The sequence below is a fragment of the Malaclemys terrapin genome, chromosome 4 (genome assembly GCF_027887155.1).
Source record: "Malaclemys terrapin pileata isolate rMalTer1 chromosome 4, rMalTer1.hap1, whole genome shotgun sequence".
Taxonomy (NCBI): domain Eukaryota; kingdom Metazoa; phylum Chordata; order Testudines; family Emydidae; genus Malaclemys; species Malaclemys terrapin.
Genome location: NC_071508.1, coordinates 133596019 through 133612969, shown reverse-complemented (window position 1 = coordinate 133612969; position 16951 = coordinate 133596019). Strand labels below are relative to the sequence as shown.

The window sequence follows — 16951 nt, the reverse complement described above, 5'->3', positions numbered from 1 at the left end:
TACAGTGGGATCCTCCGCCCCTGGATCTGAAGCTGGATGTAAGCCTTCCTCCATCAGACATTTAAATTTGGCTTCCCTATTTTTGGGGATTTACCCTTGAGGGATGTGCAGATCTTGCACTTACTAGGAATATGGGTATCCCCAAACACTGGAGGCACTGGGAAAGCCTGTCACTGATTGGAATAGCCTCACAGCAGAAGAGACACCTCTCAAATCCTGGGGAACTCACCATAACAAAGAAAAAGTAATGCGGCACAATCCCAAGAAGGGGAAGTACTAAACGAATATCTAACTATATCTAAGAATAAAAGGATTTTTTTTATTAATTTTAAATTTTTAAGGGCAAAAGGGAAAGAAAAGACAAAGGAAACATTAAAAGGTAAATAACTATAAAACTATCTACAGGTCTGTCTCATTTTACACGTGGGTTCCGTTCCGCAGTTAGCGCGTAAAGCAAAAACCGCGTATAGCCAAAACCCCATTGAGTTCAATGGCAGGCGAAATCGCCCGCACTACAGGTATAGTATTAAAACTGTTGTTTTTCTCTTTTTTTGTTTTTGCCGACCGCGTAAAGTTGAAATCGTGCATGTTAAATGCACATAAGATGCGACAGAACTGTATTTAAATGCTAAATAGAGAATAGGCACTCATTGCAGACTCCATCTCAAGTAAACGGTGGTTGAGAAGATACAGGCTAACCGCTCTCAGTTTAGTGCCATATAGCCTCAGCATGGTGCATGAGAACGTATGGGGTGCATGTGAGGGCTGAACAGGCATTGCTACCAAAAATCTCGAATAAAAGGCGCAGGGCACAAGTGCACCTTAAGTGGAGCACCCACAGGGACACTGCTCGAAGAACTGCTATTTTACTTTAAAATCTCACTTGGATTAAAGATATATAAAGACCTTATACAGGAGCATTTTCACATATTTACATTAAAAGGGGGATATATCAAGATTTTTCTTCTTTAATATCTTCCTTCAAGCTTACTGGTTTTGTCCTTTTCTACTTGGTAAACACTCAGGTTTTCCTTCTGTTTGTCATGGAGGAATGGATTGGATACTTCCTTGTGTGTCAAAACAATCAATGTTGATATCATCAACAACACATTTTGGGGTATAAGGTTTGTCAGTAACTCCTTTGCTCTTGCCTATTCCTGGCAGTCTGCTTCTACAGCAACAAAAATATTGCAGGATCAGGATCACGTACTAATAGGTTTTGAAACATCTCAGCTACAAATCGGTGTATTTAAAAAAGAAAGAGGTACTTTATCTGTAAGATATTGCCTGCCATATTTTGACTACAATTTTTTGTTCTGAACTAGTTTACTTGTAGTTTGAATTACAAAGTGTCCACACAAAAACATAATTTTACAAGAAAAAAATTCCTTACTTTTCTATTACCACCAAAATTACTAAATTATTAAAAACAGAATTTCAAGAGTTTGTGTTCAACTGATTATTCACCATGACCCCCAAATCTTTTGCTGATCGAACCCCCCATTCTGCAAGTAGGGTCTACCTTATTTTTTCATAGATGTATACATTTACATTTATACCCATATTAAAACACAAACATACACGCAGCTTTCCTTCTACTTCAAGAAAAAAAAAAAAAACTTTCCCCCCACATGGAAAGGTGAGGTGGTCATTTGACAGGTTTTAGGATTTGAGAATTTCCAAAAATATTCATTGTAGACACCGGCCCCAGGTCTTGTCTACATTAAGAGAGTTACAAAAGTTCCTCCTCAACAGATTGAAGAGACCTCATATCAATACACAGAAGTATTGGAGAGAGTGTTCACCAACCAAGGCTCCTCTCTTGATCCTCTCCCTAACATGAACAACAAGGAGTCTGGTGGCACCTTAAAGACTAACAGATTTATTTGGGCATAAGCTTTCGTGAGTATGCATCCGAAGAAGTGAGGTTTTTAGAGTGAAAGTTACAGATGCAGGCATTATATACTGACACATGGAGAGCAGGGAGTTACTTCACAAGTGGAGAACCCTAACATGGTCTCCCTCCCCAGAAAGGCTTCTCTAGCTATGGTCCCCACATGGTCCAACCTTACCCCCTAAGATTCAACTCCCAACTTCTACTGTGCAACTCCTCACACTGTTCCTGCTGAAAACTGCAGTCTGAGCCTGCTGCTTCTGTCCTCCCTCATGCCCTCCACAGGATTCACCCTCAATTATGCCAGGCACATGCATGCTGCCAACCCAGGCCAGGAAGTGTCCCCACTCGGCTGTGCCATTCCTGCACTGCACACCTACCAGTTGCTGTTCTCCTGCCCCCACAATGGCACCTCAGAACACTTCATATTCCACCAGTTCCTGGTATCATCAACCTAGCAATTACCCAGTTTACTAAGGATTAACATGGCGCCTATATATTTTTAATTTAAACTAAAACTAAGGGTGTTTTTTGTTAACATAATAGATAGTAAATTAGCAAATATATACAGCAATACATCTCTAAAAAACTGCCAGCTACTGAACAGCTAAAACATCATATGTGCACAATATACATCAACTGGAAGTCAAAATGTTGATAAAAACAAACCACAAATAGCATTACTAAGAACAAAGGGGAATTTTCATACTTGCCTGCTTACGAGATCTCACTGCTGCCTCTTCTAATGTTTCAGCAGCTTCAAACTTGCCTTGACGTTTGTAAAGTGCTCCAAGATTCTTTAAGGTAGTTGTTACTGTTGGACTATTAAAAAAATATACATTGAAATTATTCTTAAATTTACATACACATGAAAACTCAAAAACATGAGATAAAAGCTTAGATACCATCAGTATAATCAATATTATCTGAGAATCATCTTTTAAAATATTATACTAGCATTAAATATGTGAGACATTAAAAATATCTTTCAAATGCATTTATGACTCACAAAAAGTGATTGCTTAATAGCCCTGAAAACTAATACAACTACTATCCTCTGGAGCCATGTGACATGAACAACAGCAGTGCTAGCTTCCTGGGTGCCTCAGACCTGACCTCTAGTGGCAAGAGTGTAGTTCAGTCTCCAAAATACAGTCAAACTTTTGCCACCAGTGAAATGGTCAGAAAATATGTCAATTAGTGCCTGTATCAATGGTGGGTGTTGTAATATGGATTAGGCACTTGAGATCAAAAATTCCTTCTCGGCCTCTAGCTGGGAGCTACTTTCAGTTGCTACATACCTCATTCAGATTTAAGCCAGTGATGTTGAGGGGAAAGATTTCAAATTCCATTATGAATTTCTTTGAGAATTGTCTCTCAACCCCAACAAGAAAAAAAAAAAGATTCAACAATATACCACAATTGTTAATTATAAGTCTTAAACCAGTCAAGACCCTTGCTGAGGTTTTGTTCCAGCAGCATTTGAGCAGAGACCCTGAAGCAATAAGATAGCCTGACTACTTCTGTGGCACACAGTGTTTAAAACAAGAGAGAGAGGTAGGAGCAAGGAGACATTTATGACACTACAAAATTCCTGATGCATACTCCTCAATAGTTCAGTTACCCGTTCCCCTGCATATCTATTGCATATTTGACTGAACAGATAAGTTTACTAGATCCAGCAATAGTTTTACTAAGTTTTAAAAGTCTTATTTGTATTACTACATCCCCCAACTAAATGCAAAGATGAACACAGAAATAATTCTATTAACAGTGTCAACTATTTTGTGCAGAAGATTTTGATATTATACATAATACACACACAGTACAATAGTTTTGGCTCAAAATTTAAATGGGATACAGAAAATTTTTTATCAAGCATAATACAAAGAAAAAAGTGTTTGTTTCTTCAAATTTAAATGAAAACGTTTAAAGTCAAACAAAGCCATTTCTCACAAGATTTTTCAATTCAAACATTGCAGCACTGTGTAGAGCATGAGAATCAAAAAGTAAATGACTTAAACGAGACTAATAATGAAATGCAAAACAGAGAACAGAATAAGGAGTTAATGTAGGTAGGGGACCAGATTATGTGGCCTGCTCTACTCCCCTCTTCTGTCTATTCTATTGATATGCAGTGGCACAGAGACTGATCAGATGCACAGCATGTGGGAGTTCCCAGCAGGCATAGAGCTGGCATAGTAAGCTCCTATATCACCCCTCCTCTGTAATTCCTGGAATAAGGGGTATGTTGAAACTGGGGGAAAAGGCATGTCCAGAGTTTGCTGCATTCTACTCATCTCCAACTGACAGATGGTCTTTTGGGTGCTGTTACTAGCCACTGGAATTTGCCTCAGTTGGGATAAAAAAGGCCTCAGAACCAAGTCACAATCAGATCCCCGAAGCCACCTTCTCTGCTGTGGCCAGCAAACATGGCCTTGGATTTCTTAGATATCAGTTTTAATATTAGTAACACAGATGAAAGGATTTTATTTTTAAGTATGATTTTAAAACTGACATTTCTGAGTACTGTATTTTCTGTAGTTAAAATGCTTTAAATAATATACCTACCTATCAACTTTGCAAGCTTTGTACCAACCACCATACTCTCCAAAGGACGAGCCATCTTTTTGCTTTCCCTAAATTGAAAACAGCATGTTAAAAATTTATCTGTAACTAACAACAGAAATTCTGAAAACAATTATTCAATCATGTCCTTACTTTGCATTCTTCTCTCTCCTCAGCATGCATCCAGATGGGTTTATTTTCATCTGGTGAAAATATAAAATTAATATTTTATAATAGCAGTGAAAGAAGTAGACATTAATATTCAGGTTGAAGAAAGCTGAAGACCAACAAAAATAATGGTTCTGGCAGCACAATTAGCATTTTTGACACATTACAGAAAGACTAAGCAGATTAACAAAACACGTGTCTGCCTTTAACTGGCTTTAGAAGAAAAAGATACCTAGAAGTCAGCATTACAAAATTGCTGACAGAGCGCTATTTCTAAAAGACTTTGATCCAGCCAAGTTGGTGGAAGTACATACTGACAAGAGCTTAGTCGTTTAAAAGAAATAAATGTGTGTATTCTAGCATTGTGACAGCTACTGAATGCTGCAAAAGTAACTGTCTTATTGCAAGGAAATGAAAATACTGCATTACAATTAGTAGTTTAAGAAACATGTTCTACTGGAACAATGTACAAATAGACTGCTGACATCTAAGCTGTTAAATTTACAGTCTGCCCAATTTAAGAAGAGGATATGTTTTTCTGCATTCTTTAATTGTTTTGGAAGATGAGCTCAAACAGTTGACCATTATTTTTACCAAGTAATCTAAAATCCTATACTGAATTATTACAGTCACTGACTAGAAGACGACAAACATAGTCCCGTGTGTATACTAGCTCTTAGACACTAGAGTTTGGGGTTCTATAGAACATCCTAAAGTAGGTTAGATAGAAAAGTAGTCTGTTACGTAGACTTGCTGAGTCTCACTCATTTGGAAAAAATCCTTGTTTTGGATTAATTTTAATGCAGTAATTAAAGTCTTTCCTCCTTAGGATGGATTTTGCTGTATGTTTCAATAAAGTCTAAAACTTCACTCCTTTTAATCTCCCTTAAATACTCACAACTTTAAGTATAATATCAATTAGTCTTAAACAGATTTATTTTGAGAAGTATAAAAAAGAAATCCTATTTTTCAGTTGTACATCAAATTCCTTACCATCTACAGAGCCAAATTCCTTTTCATGTGCACGAGTAAGAATCTCTTTGTATAAAGTTTCTGCTTGCTTAAATTTTCCCTGTTTCAGATAGCAGGATGCCTAAAAAAATAATATAAAGGTATCAGCATAGGAAAAGTTTTGATTTATCTTTTAAAGACAGAATGTACCTATAATTACATGCTTGTTGAATAAAAAAAAAACTTTTCCTGGGGAAATTCTGAGCCAAAAATGCAAAATTCTGCATTATTTTGACAAATAAAATATGCAACAACATAATCACACCAATCTCACTTATTTTGGTAATTTATTTAAACTACAATACAGAAAAAATACCACAATAAAACTGTTCAGCATTTCCTAAACACAAGAAAGTTAAGTTACAAATACTTGGTAACCAATACCCTGCATTCCACTCATCCTGGATTTTCCTTTAAATTACACTACTTTTATTTTGGTGTTCTGTAAACTATAATGTCGCTTTAAATTGCTCAGACGTTCACACACAAAAAAGTCATACAGTTTTGCTGGTCCTGCTCTTTTTTTTTTTTTTTTAAAACATGGAAAAGTAAAATAGATCCTGAGTTGTAATCTAACCCCATTGTGCTTCTCTGGCACAGAAAAAAAGTGAGAAAGCCCATAGACCTTCCTAGCTGAGGATTTAGTTACTGTTATTTACAATAAGGCTCCTTTACACCACTCTGGCAAGGTAAAGAAGTCTTCATTGACTAAGAGTGGGAACAATTAACTAACGATGGGAACATTAGCAGCCTGCCTCCTTAGGGCTAGTCTACACTGGCAACGTTAAAGCACTGCCAAAGCAGCGCTTTAAGGTGGCTTGTGTAGTCACAGCATAATGCTGGGAGAGAGCTCTCCCAGTGCTCTAAAAAATCCCACCTTCACAAGAGACGCATAGCTACCTGCGCTGGTAGCCGTGGCGCTAGTACACTTTCTACACTGGCACTTTACAGCGCTGAAACTTGCTTCACTCGGGGGTGTTTTTTCACACCCCTGAGCAAGAAAGTTGCAGCACTGTAAAGTGCTAGTGTAGACAAGCCCTGACACTCGTCTGTACGCAGGCACGCGCCGAGCCCTACCCCCTTAACATCTCTCCAGGGACAGACGCACGCCCAGCCTCCTTTCCTTTCCTCTCCCCCCGAGCGATTTCTCTGCTGCTGACTGCTCTCAGCAGATGCGCCAGGGCTGCTGGGGAAAGGGTGTGTGTTCCTCAGATTTCTTTGTTCCCCCATATTTCTGCAGGGGAGCCAAGAAATCTGCGGAGGATATGCATTCTGCACCCAGGAGTAATTATTTTAGCCCATCAGAAAAAACAAAGCTTACATTTTCCTATTTTTACTTCATGTTACAAACTTACCAGATTATTCTTTGTTTTTGCTACATTTGGGTCATCCAGTCCTAGTTTAGTTTGGTAGATCTCAAGTGCCCTTTGATAGTAGTACTCCACCTCTTCATATTTACCCTGATTCTGACACAGTAAGGCCAGGTTATTTAACTGTTTGGCAACATCTGGGTGATCCTTCCCCAGGACCTGGAAATGAAGGTACCATACATTAAAACATTCCCCATTTATTGTATTAGATTTTAAAGAAGCATGATCTTAAAATGATCTTTCACAACTTTTTTCTTTCTAATTTCAATATCAGACCATATTCTTTTACTTCAGCAGTTTACACTGCTCAGACTTTTCTATAATTAAGATTCAGTCATTATTTTCATTATAAATCCGATTTTTTGGTTGAGAGTGGAAGAGGGCCCCGTTTACGTTAGGTATACACTAGGACTGCTCTTGGCTGACATGGCAAATAAGGTATCAAGTGGGCACCTAATTTTCAACCATTTTCCACGAAAATCAAGTAGTTTAGACATTTTCCATCTATAGCAAATTTTAAAAGATGCTTTTGTGCACTCAATCAAAATTCAAAGTTAAACTGAAATTTTACAGGCTAAGATTACAATGCATTAGAGAAACTGATGTTTGTTAAATAAACTTCTCAATACAGCTTCCAAAAAGTCATTTGCATGAATATATTCCAATAAGTTTTAGGATATCTTTCCGTCTCGCAAAGAAGAAATATTCTATTTTTTTCTAATTTCCATTGTGTTAGACACAGTCATTTGGTCAGTAATTATGTTGTTTTGCTAATGACTAGTCATTCTGTAAGTGAGGGAGGTATAATAGAATTTTTCTAAATATGTACATTTAATTATTCTCCAATTCCTATACTACTGTATATAACCAGGGTCTTGTGTATTCTGCAATTCCATGGCCATGGAATTTGCTCTAGAATCCAAACTTCTGTTTGAAAGAAAACAGTTTCTAGCTCTGAACTGAGTGTAAGCCAATGCAATGATGTCCTGTTGATTTTTCTCTACACTCCATTTTTTTCTGAAATAAGATCTCCCACAACTTCTCTACCTTCAGTGAAGTGCCACCAATGTCAGCAATAGCTGGAGTGCTAGTGAACAGGATTAAAAAAAACCTGGTGGCAAGAACTCCAGCAGGCAGTTTATAGTCGCACTTCCACCATAGCTAGCATTAGTGGGAGACTGACACAAAACTTCAGCATAGAAGTCTGCATGAAGCCTGAAACAGTAGCCCTGAAAAATGAGGATTACCCCATTCATTTCAACAGTATGAACTCTGACATCCAGATATTACAATTTAAATCTTAACATTGTAACTATCATTGTTGATCATTTTAATATCAAGCTGACAGGCTTACCTGACAAATGAAAATTGCCTCAACTTTTCCAGGTGACCAAAGCCCAAGTTTTTTTTTCCCCCAAATAATAACCCTCCATCTCCTTTGACAACTTTTATAATAGTTATGTATTTGCAATACAATATCTCACACCATATTAAAATTTACAGGCAGCATGAAACAAATTGATTTGCACAGCAGGTCAAAATATCACAGGCTTACGTTAGCAACTGTATTATTCATTTTCATATTTAGTTCAGTAAAAACCTCATTTTCAATAATATTTGAAGATGATGCAGACTTCTCTATTTCAAACTGATTATTCAGAAAGTACAGAGTAATTGGGGGGAAGAGGGGAGAGTCCTATCAGATAGAAATTTTTATTGTCTTTATTTTATTCTTCCTGTTTCATGGATTCTAAAACAATTGAGTTAGTCCATTTACATTAATCCCAGGTCAACAATTATCTCTATCAGGATTAAAACATTTTAAACAGCATTCAAGTAAACTAGTCAGCACATCTATGGCTTTGCACTTACCAGAGTTTAAAGATTTCCCTACAATAGCTATGAAAAGCCTGTATATAATGTGTGGATTATTCAATTAGATCCTAATTGAAAGAGCAACAAAATAATTCATAACAGGAGATGTAGTTTTCAAGTAATAGAATAAGTTAAAAAACATACAGCATACTTAACCAGTTTTAACATACTGCAGTGCAGACAGCCAGACAAATGCACTGGAATAAGCATTTTCACTCTCTGCGGCAGTACAAAACTAACTTGAAATATTTAAATGGCATACATTTATTTTGTATTCAAATGCTCTAGTCAACCCAATAGAAACATACCTAAATGTCCTTTTCCTGCAGCATTGCTCTTACTTTACAGTTATTGCACAACTTTAGAATGCTCCCAAAGCCTCTCAAGGTTTTTAAGTTAATTTTCTTAAAACAATTTTGTATTTTAATTTAAGAAGCTGTAGAACTCTATCCAAGGTATTTAGTATTGCTTGGTAGGTCTAACCAATCAAAATATGAGAGAGAGAGTTTTTTCTAAAAAGCAGAAGTTGAAATTCACAAAAAATAAAAATCCATTGTCAGGCTTCTGTTTTTTTACTCTGTACCTTTTCTCTGATCTCCAAAGCTCTCTTACACAAAGGTTCTGCCTCCTTGTACTTTCCTCGTTTACCATAAAGCACTGCAAGATTGTTTAGAGTAGCTGCCACCTGTCAACAGCAGAGAAACATTATATATGAAGTGAATACCTAGTGAAAGAATGAACCAGTTAAAATATATTTGCAATGGACTGCTGTATTCATATCCTCTATGTACAGTGAAGACCTCTGGCAAAATCACTGCATTAAGAAATAACTCTTAAATGAGAAGACATAGCAAACTGTGAAATGTATTTGGTTAGTCTGTTGAAATGTGATTAATGCATAAATTTGCTCTAAATAGGACAACACAGAAATAAAGCTATATTACATAAATCCAGATTCACAGAGTTGCCCACTGTAACATAGATTATATGAAGTAATACATCACCAAGTTACATTTTAAAAGTGACTTGAGCACGAACATCTTGATTGGAATTATCTGTTTTATTTTAAAACAGAGGCAGTAAAACAAATCAGAAGTACAATTTTTACATTAATTCAGCAACTGAATTGTTTAAAATAAGCTAATTAAAATATTCCTTCAGAAGTTAATTTTTTCCACATACAGACCATGCAACTTGATTCATAATCAAATAAATGTGGCAGCAGAGTAATTTTTGGGTGAAATAGTTTGAAATGGATAAAATGCTCAAAGACAAGTTAAATATTAAAAGAATGCAGAATATTATATTGTGGCCTCCTACCTGTCCTGTTTAGTGACAAGCCAGATCTTAAATGTTCCTGTTGAGTTTAATATTAGAATAAGTTGGGCAGGGGAAGAAAAAAAAAAAGTGTCAGTGAAAAACACAACTAAAAATATGAAAATCAGATATACAAACCGCTGGATGATCTTTGCCCAAAGTCTTTTCACGAATAGCCAAGGCATCATTCAAGAGGTTTGCTGCATCTTTGTATTTGTTCTGGTCCCTAAATTTTAGAAAACCATAATTAACACTTTACTCTGTTTCACAAAAAAAAAAAGGAAGTAGCATTTAAATAAAAGTCTTATAAGATAATGAACTGCAAAAGTAGGAGTTGACTTCAGTGTCAGGATAGGAATGCTATAGTACAGAAGAGAAGGGATCAAAGGCAGACACAGTCCTTCACTTCCAAGTGCAAAAAACTACAATTAAAGTAGTTTTTTTTGAGGGACTGGAAATGAACTATCTGCATATGTACATCTTGCCATCCAATTTACAACAGTATTAGCATAAACCGAGAGGTAGTTGTCTGACTGTCTTCTCAATGATCTAGGATGGATGGATAATAAAGTTTCAAAATGAATAATAGCATTCCAAAAACTGAGGTATGGGAAGATATTCAGGAACTCATCTAGACCCTGGTGTACTGTGGTGTGACAGAGCACCCCAGGTCAAGTACCCATGTGATACCACAAATAAAAAATTTAGAACCTACAAAATTGTCAAAAACATTTTTATAGCAGTCCCAGTATTAAGGCCTCTAGTCAACTGTACAGAAACAAAGAAGTTTAGTTAATGGAGAATTTAAATGTATAGCAGAATACCAACCTGTACACCAAAGCAAGTATGTTTAGCATAGTGGCAACATCAGGATGATCATGACCCGAAGTCTTCTCCAGATCTTCAAGTGCTTGTTTACACAGGGGTACAGCAACCTCATATCTACCTTGGGAAGCATACTGGATAACCAGATTATGAAGAGTCCTTAATCTTGCTGGAATTTCATAGCCCCCTTGTTGTGCAGCCGCTGCTGCACTGCTATGCTGCTGTTGGACTGCAAAAAGAAGGCAACCGATTTGAAACCATTTTGAAAGAAAAAAACATGCTCCCCAGATACTAGATACTAAAATTAATCTAATTGTTTTAAAGTGTGGTTCTGTTCTGAAACATGACTAAAAAATGGCACTCCCATACTAAGCAGATCCTCTCCCTGTCAGTATTCCGACTGACACAGTTCACTCCCATTTATTTGAATGGCCTAGGGGACATCTGAAAGTTTCGGAAAACTAGGAGTTTGGATAAACAAAAGTGCTATTTTGATCTCTTACTGATCTAGAAATACAAGAGGGAAGGGAGTAATGCTGATGTTTGCTTAATACTTTGTACTTTCAATAAAGAGTAAAAACAATGTTAATGTGATTGAGTTAATTAAAAACACCAAAATTGTATTAAAACCACTGTGGACATCATTTATTCTGATTAATTCAAATTAAACAATTTAATACGTCCTGACAAGGTGTTGTTGCTGATGAAATGGGATTAGATCTCAGTAACAACAGGGAACCACTCAAAACCAATATACAAATACAAAGCTGTTAATTAGTGCTAACAAGCTAACCAAGAAGTTATTAGCAAGTTATTAACATAGGGCTAACTGAGGGACATATTGTGGATTTGGACAACTAGGATTTTCAGATAAAGAGAATTCAGGTAACATAATACAGTATAACTCCAGTTATGAACAAGTTCATATTTTTACTCCTATGAGACAATAAAAGCTATGGGGAGAGAAGTGGAATCTAATCTGATTCACACAGCAACTTAATTATTAACAAAGCTCCAATTTTAGGGTTAAATTCTGCCCTCAGTTACAGCTACTAAAAGACCAAGTTACCTAGGGGGAAGGGTAGGGCAAGACAAGCAACACTAGCCAGCCACAGGAAGGTGACTAGAGTTAGTCTACTTTTCCTCCTTTATCCCCTTGCTCCAGGAGTATGAAGTCTCAGTAGTCATCTTCTTCCACATGCCCTGCCCTCCTCTCCAGCATGTCCTGCCCTCCTCTCCAACCACTCTTCCCATGGTGGCCTACAAAAGCACTATGCTACCCTAGAAGAGACACCAATAGTGGTAGCAGCAGCAGCAAGAGAAAAGGGAAGCAAGCCTTTACAGCCAGCCTCTTCATTATGTTCGCTACTCCTTTGAAATCTGCTCACCTGGTTCCCTACCCCCAACTCTCAACAACTGCATCTCCATCCGAGAACCAGGAGGAAATAGCCTGTTGCCCCTTCCTCTCCACACAAGTTTCTGTGAGGGCTATAAAGCTCTCCTCCAATGCAGAACCACATGGATTCCAGAAACTGAATGCAAAGGACCAGAGCTCCAGCAGTGAGAGCCTGGCTTTCTGCACTCCTCTGCCCCTACCAAACAAGGGACACTTTCACAGCCCTGGCAAACTCTAATGACTGTGGAATCATTCAGTTCAAAACAAACTGCAGTGGTTACATTTGCAAATTCTTGCCCATTATACTTCACACTCTGATCCTCTTCCCCTTTCTGCCCACTGCCCTCTTTTCCAGTGGTTCTCAACCTATTTACCATTGTGGGCCATATCCAATACTACCTGTATGGCCCTGAAGATGTCACATTGGCCGCAGCTGTGTGCTGATCGGGCTGCAAGCGGCCCACAGGCCGCAGGTTGAGAACCACTGCTTTAGCTACTAGTATTTTCCCTTCTCCATTTCTAAGATAACCCAAACAAGCAAAAAAAAAATAATTACGATATTTTTGTCTTTCAAAGATGTGATAAACAAGATGCATACGATAAACCAGCTGTATGTTCTTGTAATTATAACCTTTGTCTTCTAGCCCCATCCCACCAATCCCCTTTGGGTTTGTCTTCATCAAATTACATCTTAACAACCATGAGGACTATGGGCTTGTCTTCATGTACAGTGCTACAGCTGCACCTTTTGATAGGTGGTCATAAGAGTCACCTAAAGACTGCCCTTCCTTCTTTGTTGACGAAATAAATGGTGGATGGACTGGACAGCTGTGGGTATGGCTCTGCAATTCAGCATTAGTGTTACCAGTATGTTGACTTCAAAGAAGCCTGGAAGATGAGCCTCACCCCAACATAAAATCTTAATGATTTTCTCTACTATTTCTTTCAAGCCCCACACAATGGCTGCATCTGAAGAAAAACTTGATTCAGGTGACTATCACCAACAGGTCTCCATTGCAATTCTCTTTTAGATTTTATAGAACAAGTCTCACACTCTTGTTGATTTACATTTTGTAAAGCTTCAGTATTTCAGTAAACAAATCCTAATCATCAACAATTTACCACATCAGGATTGTCAGCACCAAGGAAACACCCCCCCTCCCCCCACTGCCCAGATCATCCCAGCACTGGACCCCAGATGGCTACTCCCCTTCTCCTTTGCAAGGTGGGAGAAACCACCACAGCCACTTAGCAGGGGGACATGCAAGTGTGCCTTCAAAATATTTGTTCAACTCTGTTTGGGTTTTCTGTTGTCACCTCATCCCCCTGTAATTCTTCTATGGTTCTCAACACATCCCTCTTCTATTTTGCATCACATCATCTCTTCTCTTCCTCCCTCCTCTACCCCTCACACTAGTTCCAATTCCCCTCACCCCTCTACAATTCCCACTAACTATACCTTTTCCTCTCTCTATTCCAATCTCCCTTCTCCTCCCACCATCACAAATCCAAACCACACATCCTCTGCTGCCACCTCCTCATCTTTGGTGACCTTTCTCCCAACCCTGGCATTCCCTTCCTCATCAACCTCTTCACCACCCACACCTGTCTCCCCACCAACTCCACCCATTCTGTCACCATTTCTAACCTTCCACCTCTCCTGCTCCATTTTCCCCACCTCCTCCCCTCCTCTTTTTGTCTTTGGAACACCCATTCCATCTCTAAAAAGATCTCAGTGATCCACAACCACTTAGTATCTTGCTCCCTCTAGCTCCTGGTTCTCAGAGACCTGGATCCCTACACTGATTCTGTAGTTGCCCTCTCTTACAGAGGCCTCTCCTTCCCCCACACTCCCCTCCCCACCTTGGATCCAACCCTGGTGGGTGTGTGGCTTCTCCTCTCCCAGTTCTGCCATGTCCAACCCCCTTCTTCAACCCTCTTCCACTCTGTCTTTTGAGCAACACAGCATCCCAATCTTTTCTCCTCTCATCTACCTAACTCCTCCCCATCAGACTCCCTCTCCGATTTTTAGTCTTGGTTCCTTCTCTCCTTATACTCTCACTCATTCTTGGTGACTTCATCTTCCATGTTAATGACTCATCTGATCCTGTAGCTATGCATTGCCTCACCCTCTCCTCTTCATTTGACCTGAAGCTCTGGTTCAACTTTCCCAGTCACCAAATGGCCATTCAATTGACTTGGTCTTCACCAAACATTCTGCTCTCGCTGATCCTATGTTGTTGACGTCTCTCCTGCGACCACCACCTGGTCTCTTTTTGCATCACCCATTAGTCCCCCTCCTAATACCCTGTCACTTGGGTTTTCTTTGCCTTCCAGTCCATCAGCACTGAAGAACTGTCATCTGCTCTCAGCCTTCTCCTCCCTGCCTCCTCCTCCCCCTTTCTTCCATTTATATGATTGATGATTATCTCCATATTTCGCTCTCCTCCACCCTTACTTCTTTTGCCCCTTTCTTCCATGACAAGGCTCCCCTTGCTAATCCCCAGCCCTGGCTCACCCCCAACATGCACTTCCTCCGCTCCTGCTCTCACGTTGCAGATCTTCTCTGGAAGAAATTCCATGACCAGGCTGACTTCCTCCACTACAAATTTGTTCTCTCCTCCATCAGTTCTGACATCATCCTAGTTAAACAACTCTACTTCAACTTAATTGAATCCCATGCCCACAATCCTAGCCAACTTTTTGCCACCTTTGACTCACTCCTCAAATCTTACTCTTCTCTCTCAGCACAGGAAGTTGACAATTTCTTTCACAAGAAAGCTGACAAACTACAACTTGACCTTCCCTATCCTCCTTCTACAACTCTTACCTCCTTCTCTCCTGTCACAGATGCAGAAGTTTATCATCTGCTGTTCCTGTCTAACTCCTCCGCTTGCTCCAGTAACACCATCCCATCTCCTGAAATCCCTTGCATCCACTCATCCCTTCCCTTACTCGTTATTAAGCCTCTTGCTCTTTCCCCTCACAATGCAAACATATGTTAGTCTCTCCTATCTTTAAAAAACTCAACCTTCACCTCAATTGCCTCTCCAATTACCACCCCCATCTCCTTTTCAGCTCTAAGCTCATTGAGCATGCTGTTTACAATTGCTGCCTGAGTTCCACTCCTCTAATTCCATAGTAGAGCCTCTCCAATGCAGCTTCCGCGGCTTACACTCAACTGAAACTGCTCTTGCCAAAGTGTCTTACGACCTCTTCCTAGCCAAAGCTCTGAACCGGTACTCCATCCTCATCTTCCTTGATGTGTCAGTTGCCTTTTACACTATCGACCATGCTTCTCCTTGGCTTCTGTAACTCTGGCCTCTCCTGGTTCTTCTCCTACCTCTTACTGCTCCTTCAGAGGATCCTCCTCACCCCCAGCCTCTAATTTTCTATGGGAATTCCACAGTGTTTTGTGCTGGTCCCCCCTCTTCTGCCTCTCACCTTATATCTGGGCAATCTCATCTACAAACAAATTCAACTACATCTCTATGCTGATGTCTCAAAGAGCTACCTCTCTACTACAGATCTGCCTCTTTCTGTCCAAACTAAAATCTCAGCCTCTCTCTCTAATATCAGCTCATGGACATCTAGCTGTCATCTCAATCTAAATATGGCTAAAACGGAGTTCCCCCACAGGGTATACCACCACCATTCTGACTGTCACTCAAGCCTGTAACACAGGCATTATCTGACTCAGATCTTTCTAGATCCCCAAATCCACATTATGTCTAAATCTCACTGTTTCTTTCTGCATAACATCTCTACTACCACACATGCTTTTCTTTGTCTTTTACAATGCAGTCTTGCCCTACTCATATCCATTCAGAACACTGCTGCAAAGACAGAAGAGCGTATCAGAGAAATATTTTTATCTTCATTAGATCATAATTTACTGCATACAATAAATCCTAAAAGCTGCAGTTGCTTTTTTGTTGTCTATGTTTTCCTAAGCTCTCACTTTAATTATGTTACCTGTCTCTTTGCATCCACTAGCTCCCCCTTCCTTTTTGGATCAAACTACTTATCTTCACTTTCAAGGCCCTTTAAGACCCATCATCTATCATTTATTATCTAGAGGTTGACTAAGATGCTTATTGGACCTATGGTGACAGTTTCCATTGCACACTTGCTGAATTTTCAAACAAGTACCATCATGCTTTCTCCCATGCTGCCTTGCAGACTTAGGAGAAGCTCCCTGGTAATTATCTGCAAAGCTACCTCATTATCCTCCTTAAAACTCTCCTTTTCTTTGATGCCTACAAAAAAAATTGCCAATGGTTAAGGCCGCTGGTGTGTGGACACCATAGGCTGACCAATAGTGTCTTGTTTCTTTATCCTATCCCAATGGTCTGTCTGTATCCATCTGTTGTTTCCTGTCTTATACTTAAAAGTGTAATCTCTTTGGGGGCAGGAACCATCTTTTTTTGTTCTATGTTCATAAAGCACATAGCGAAATGGAGTCCTGGTGCATAACTGGGGCTCCTAGCTGTTATGGTAACATAAATAATGATAAAGGTGTAACTC

At 39.1% G+C, this 16951-nt stretch overlaps 1 protein-coding gene across 6 annotated transcripts in view; it reads right to left on the bottom strand.

Annotated features, from left to right (window-relative positions):
- KLC1 (kinesin light chain 1) overlaps positions 1-16951 on the bottom strand; it is a 126985-nt gene that overhangs the window by 73160 nt on the left and 36874 nt on the right. For all 6 annotated transcript variants that reach the window (XM_054027448.1, XM_054027446.1, XM_054027449.1 and 3 more), the window contains exons 5-12: positions 11032-11257; positions 10342-10429; positions 9470-9571; positions 6997-7170; positions 5624-5723; positions 4616-4665; positions 4466-4533; positions 2608-2716 (exon numbers count right to left, since the gene is read on the bottom strand). In XM_054027448.1, coding sequence (XP_053883423.1) covers positions 2608-2716; positions 4466-4533; positions 4616-4665; positions 5624-5723; positions 6997-7170; positions 9470-9571; positions 10342-10429; positions 11032-11257 — 917 coding nt within the window. The remainder of the gene's footprint in view (positions 1-2607; positions 2717-4465; positions 4534-4615; positions 4666-5623; positions 5724-6996; positions 7171-9469; positions 9572-10341; positions 10430-11031; positions 11258-16951) is intronic.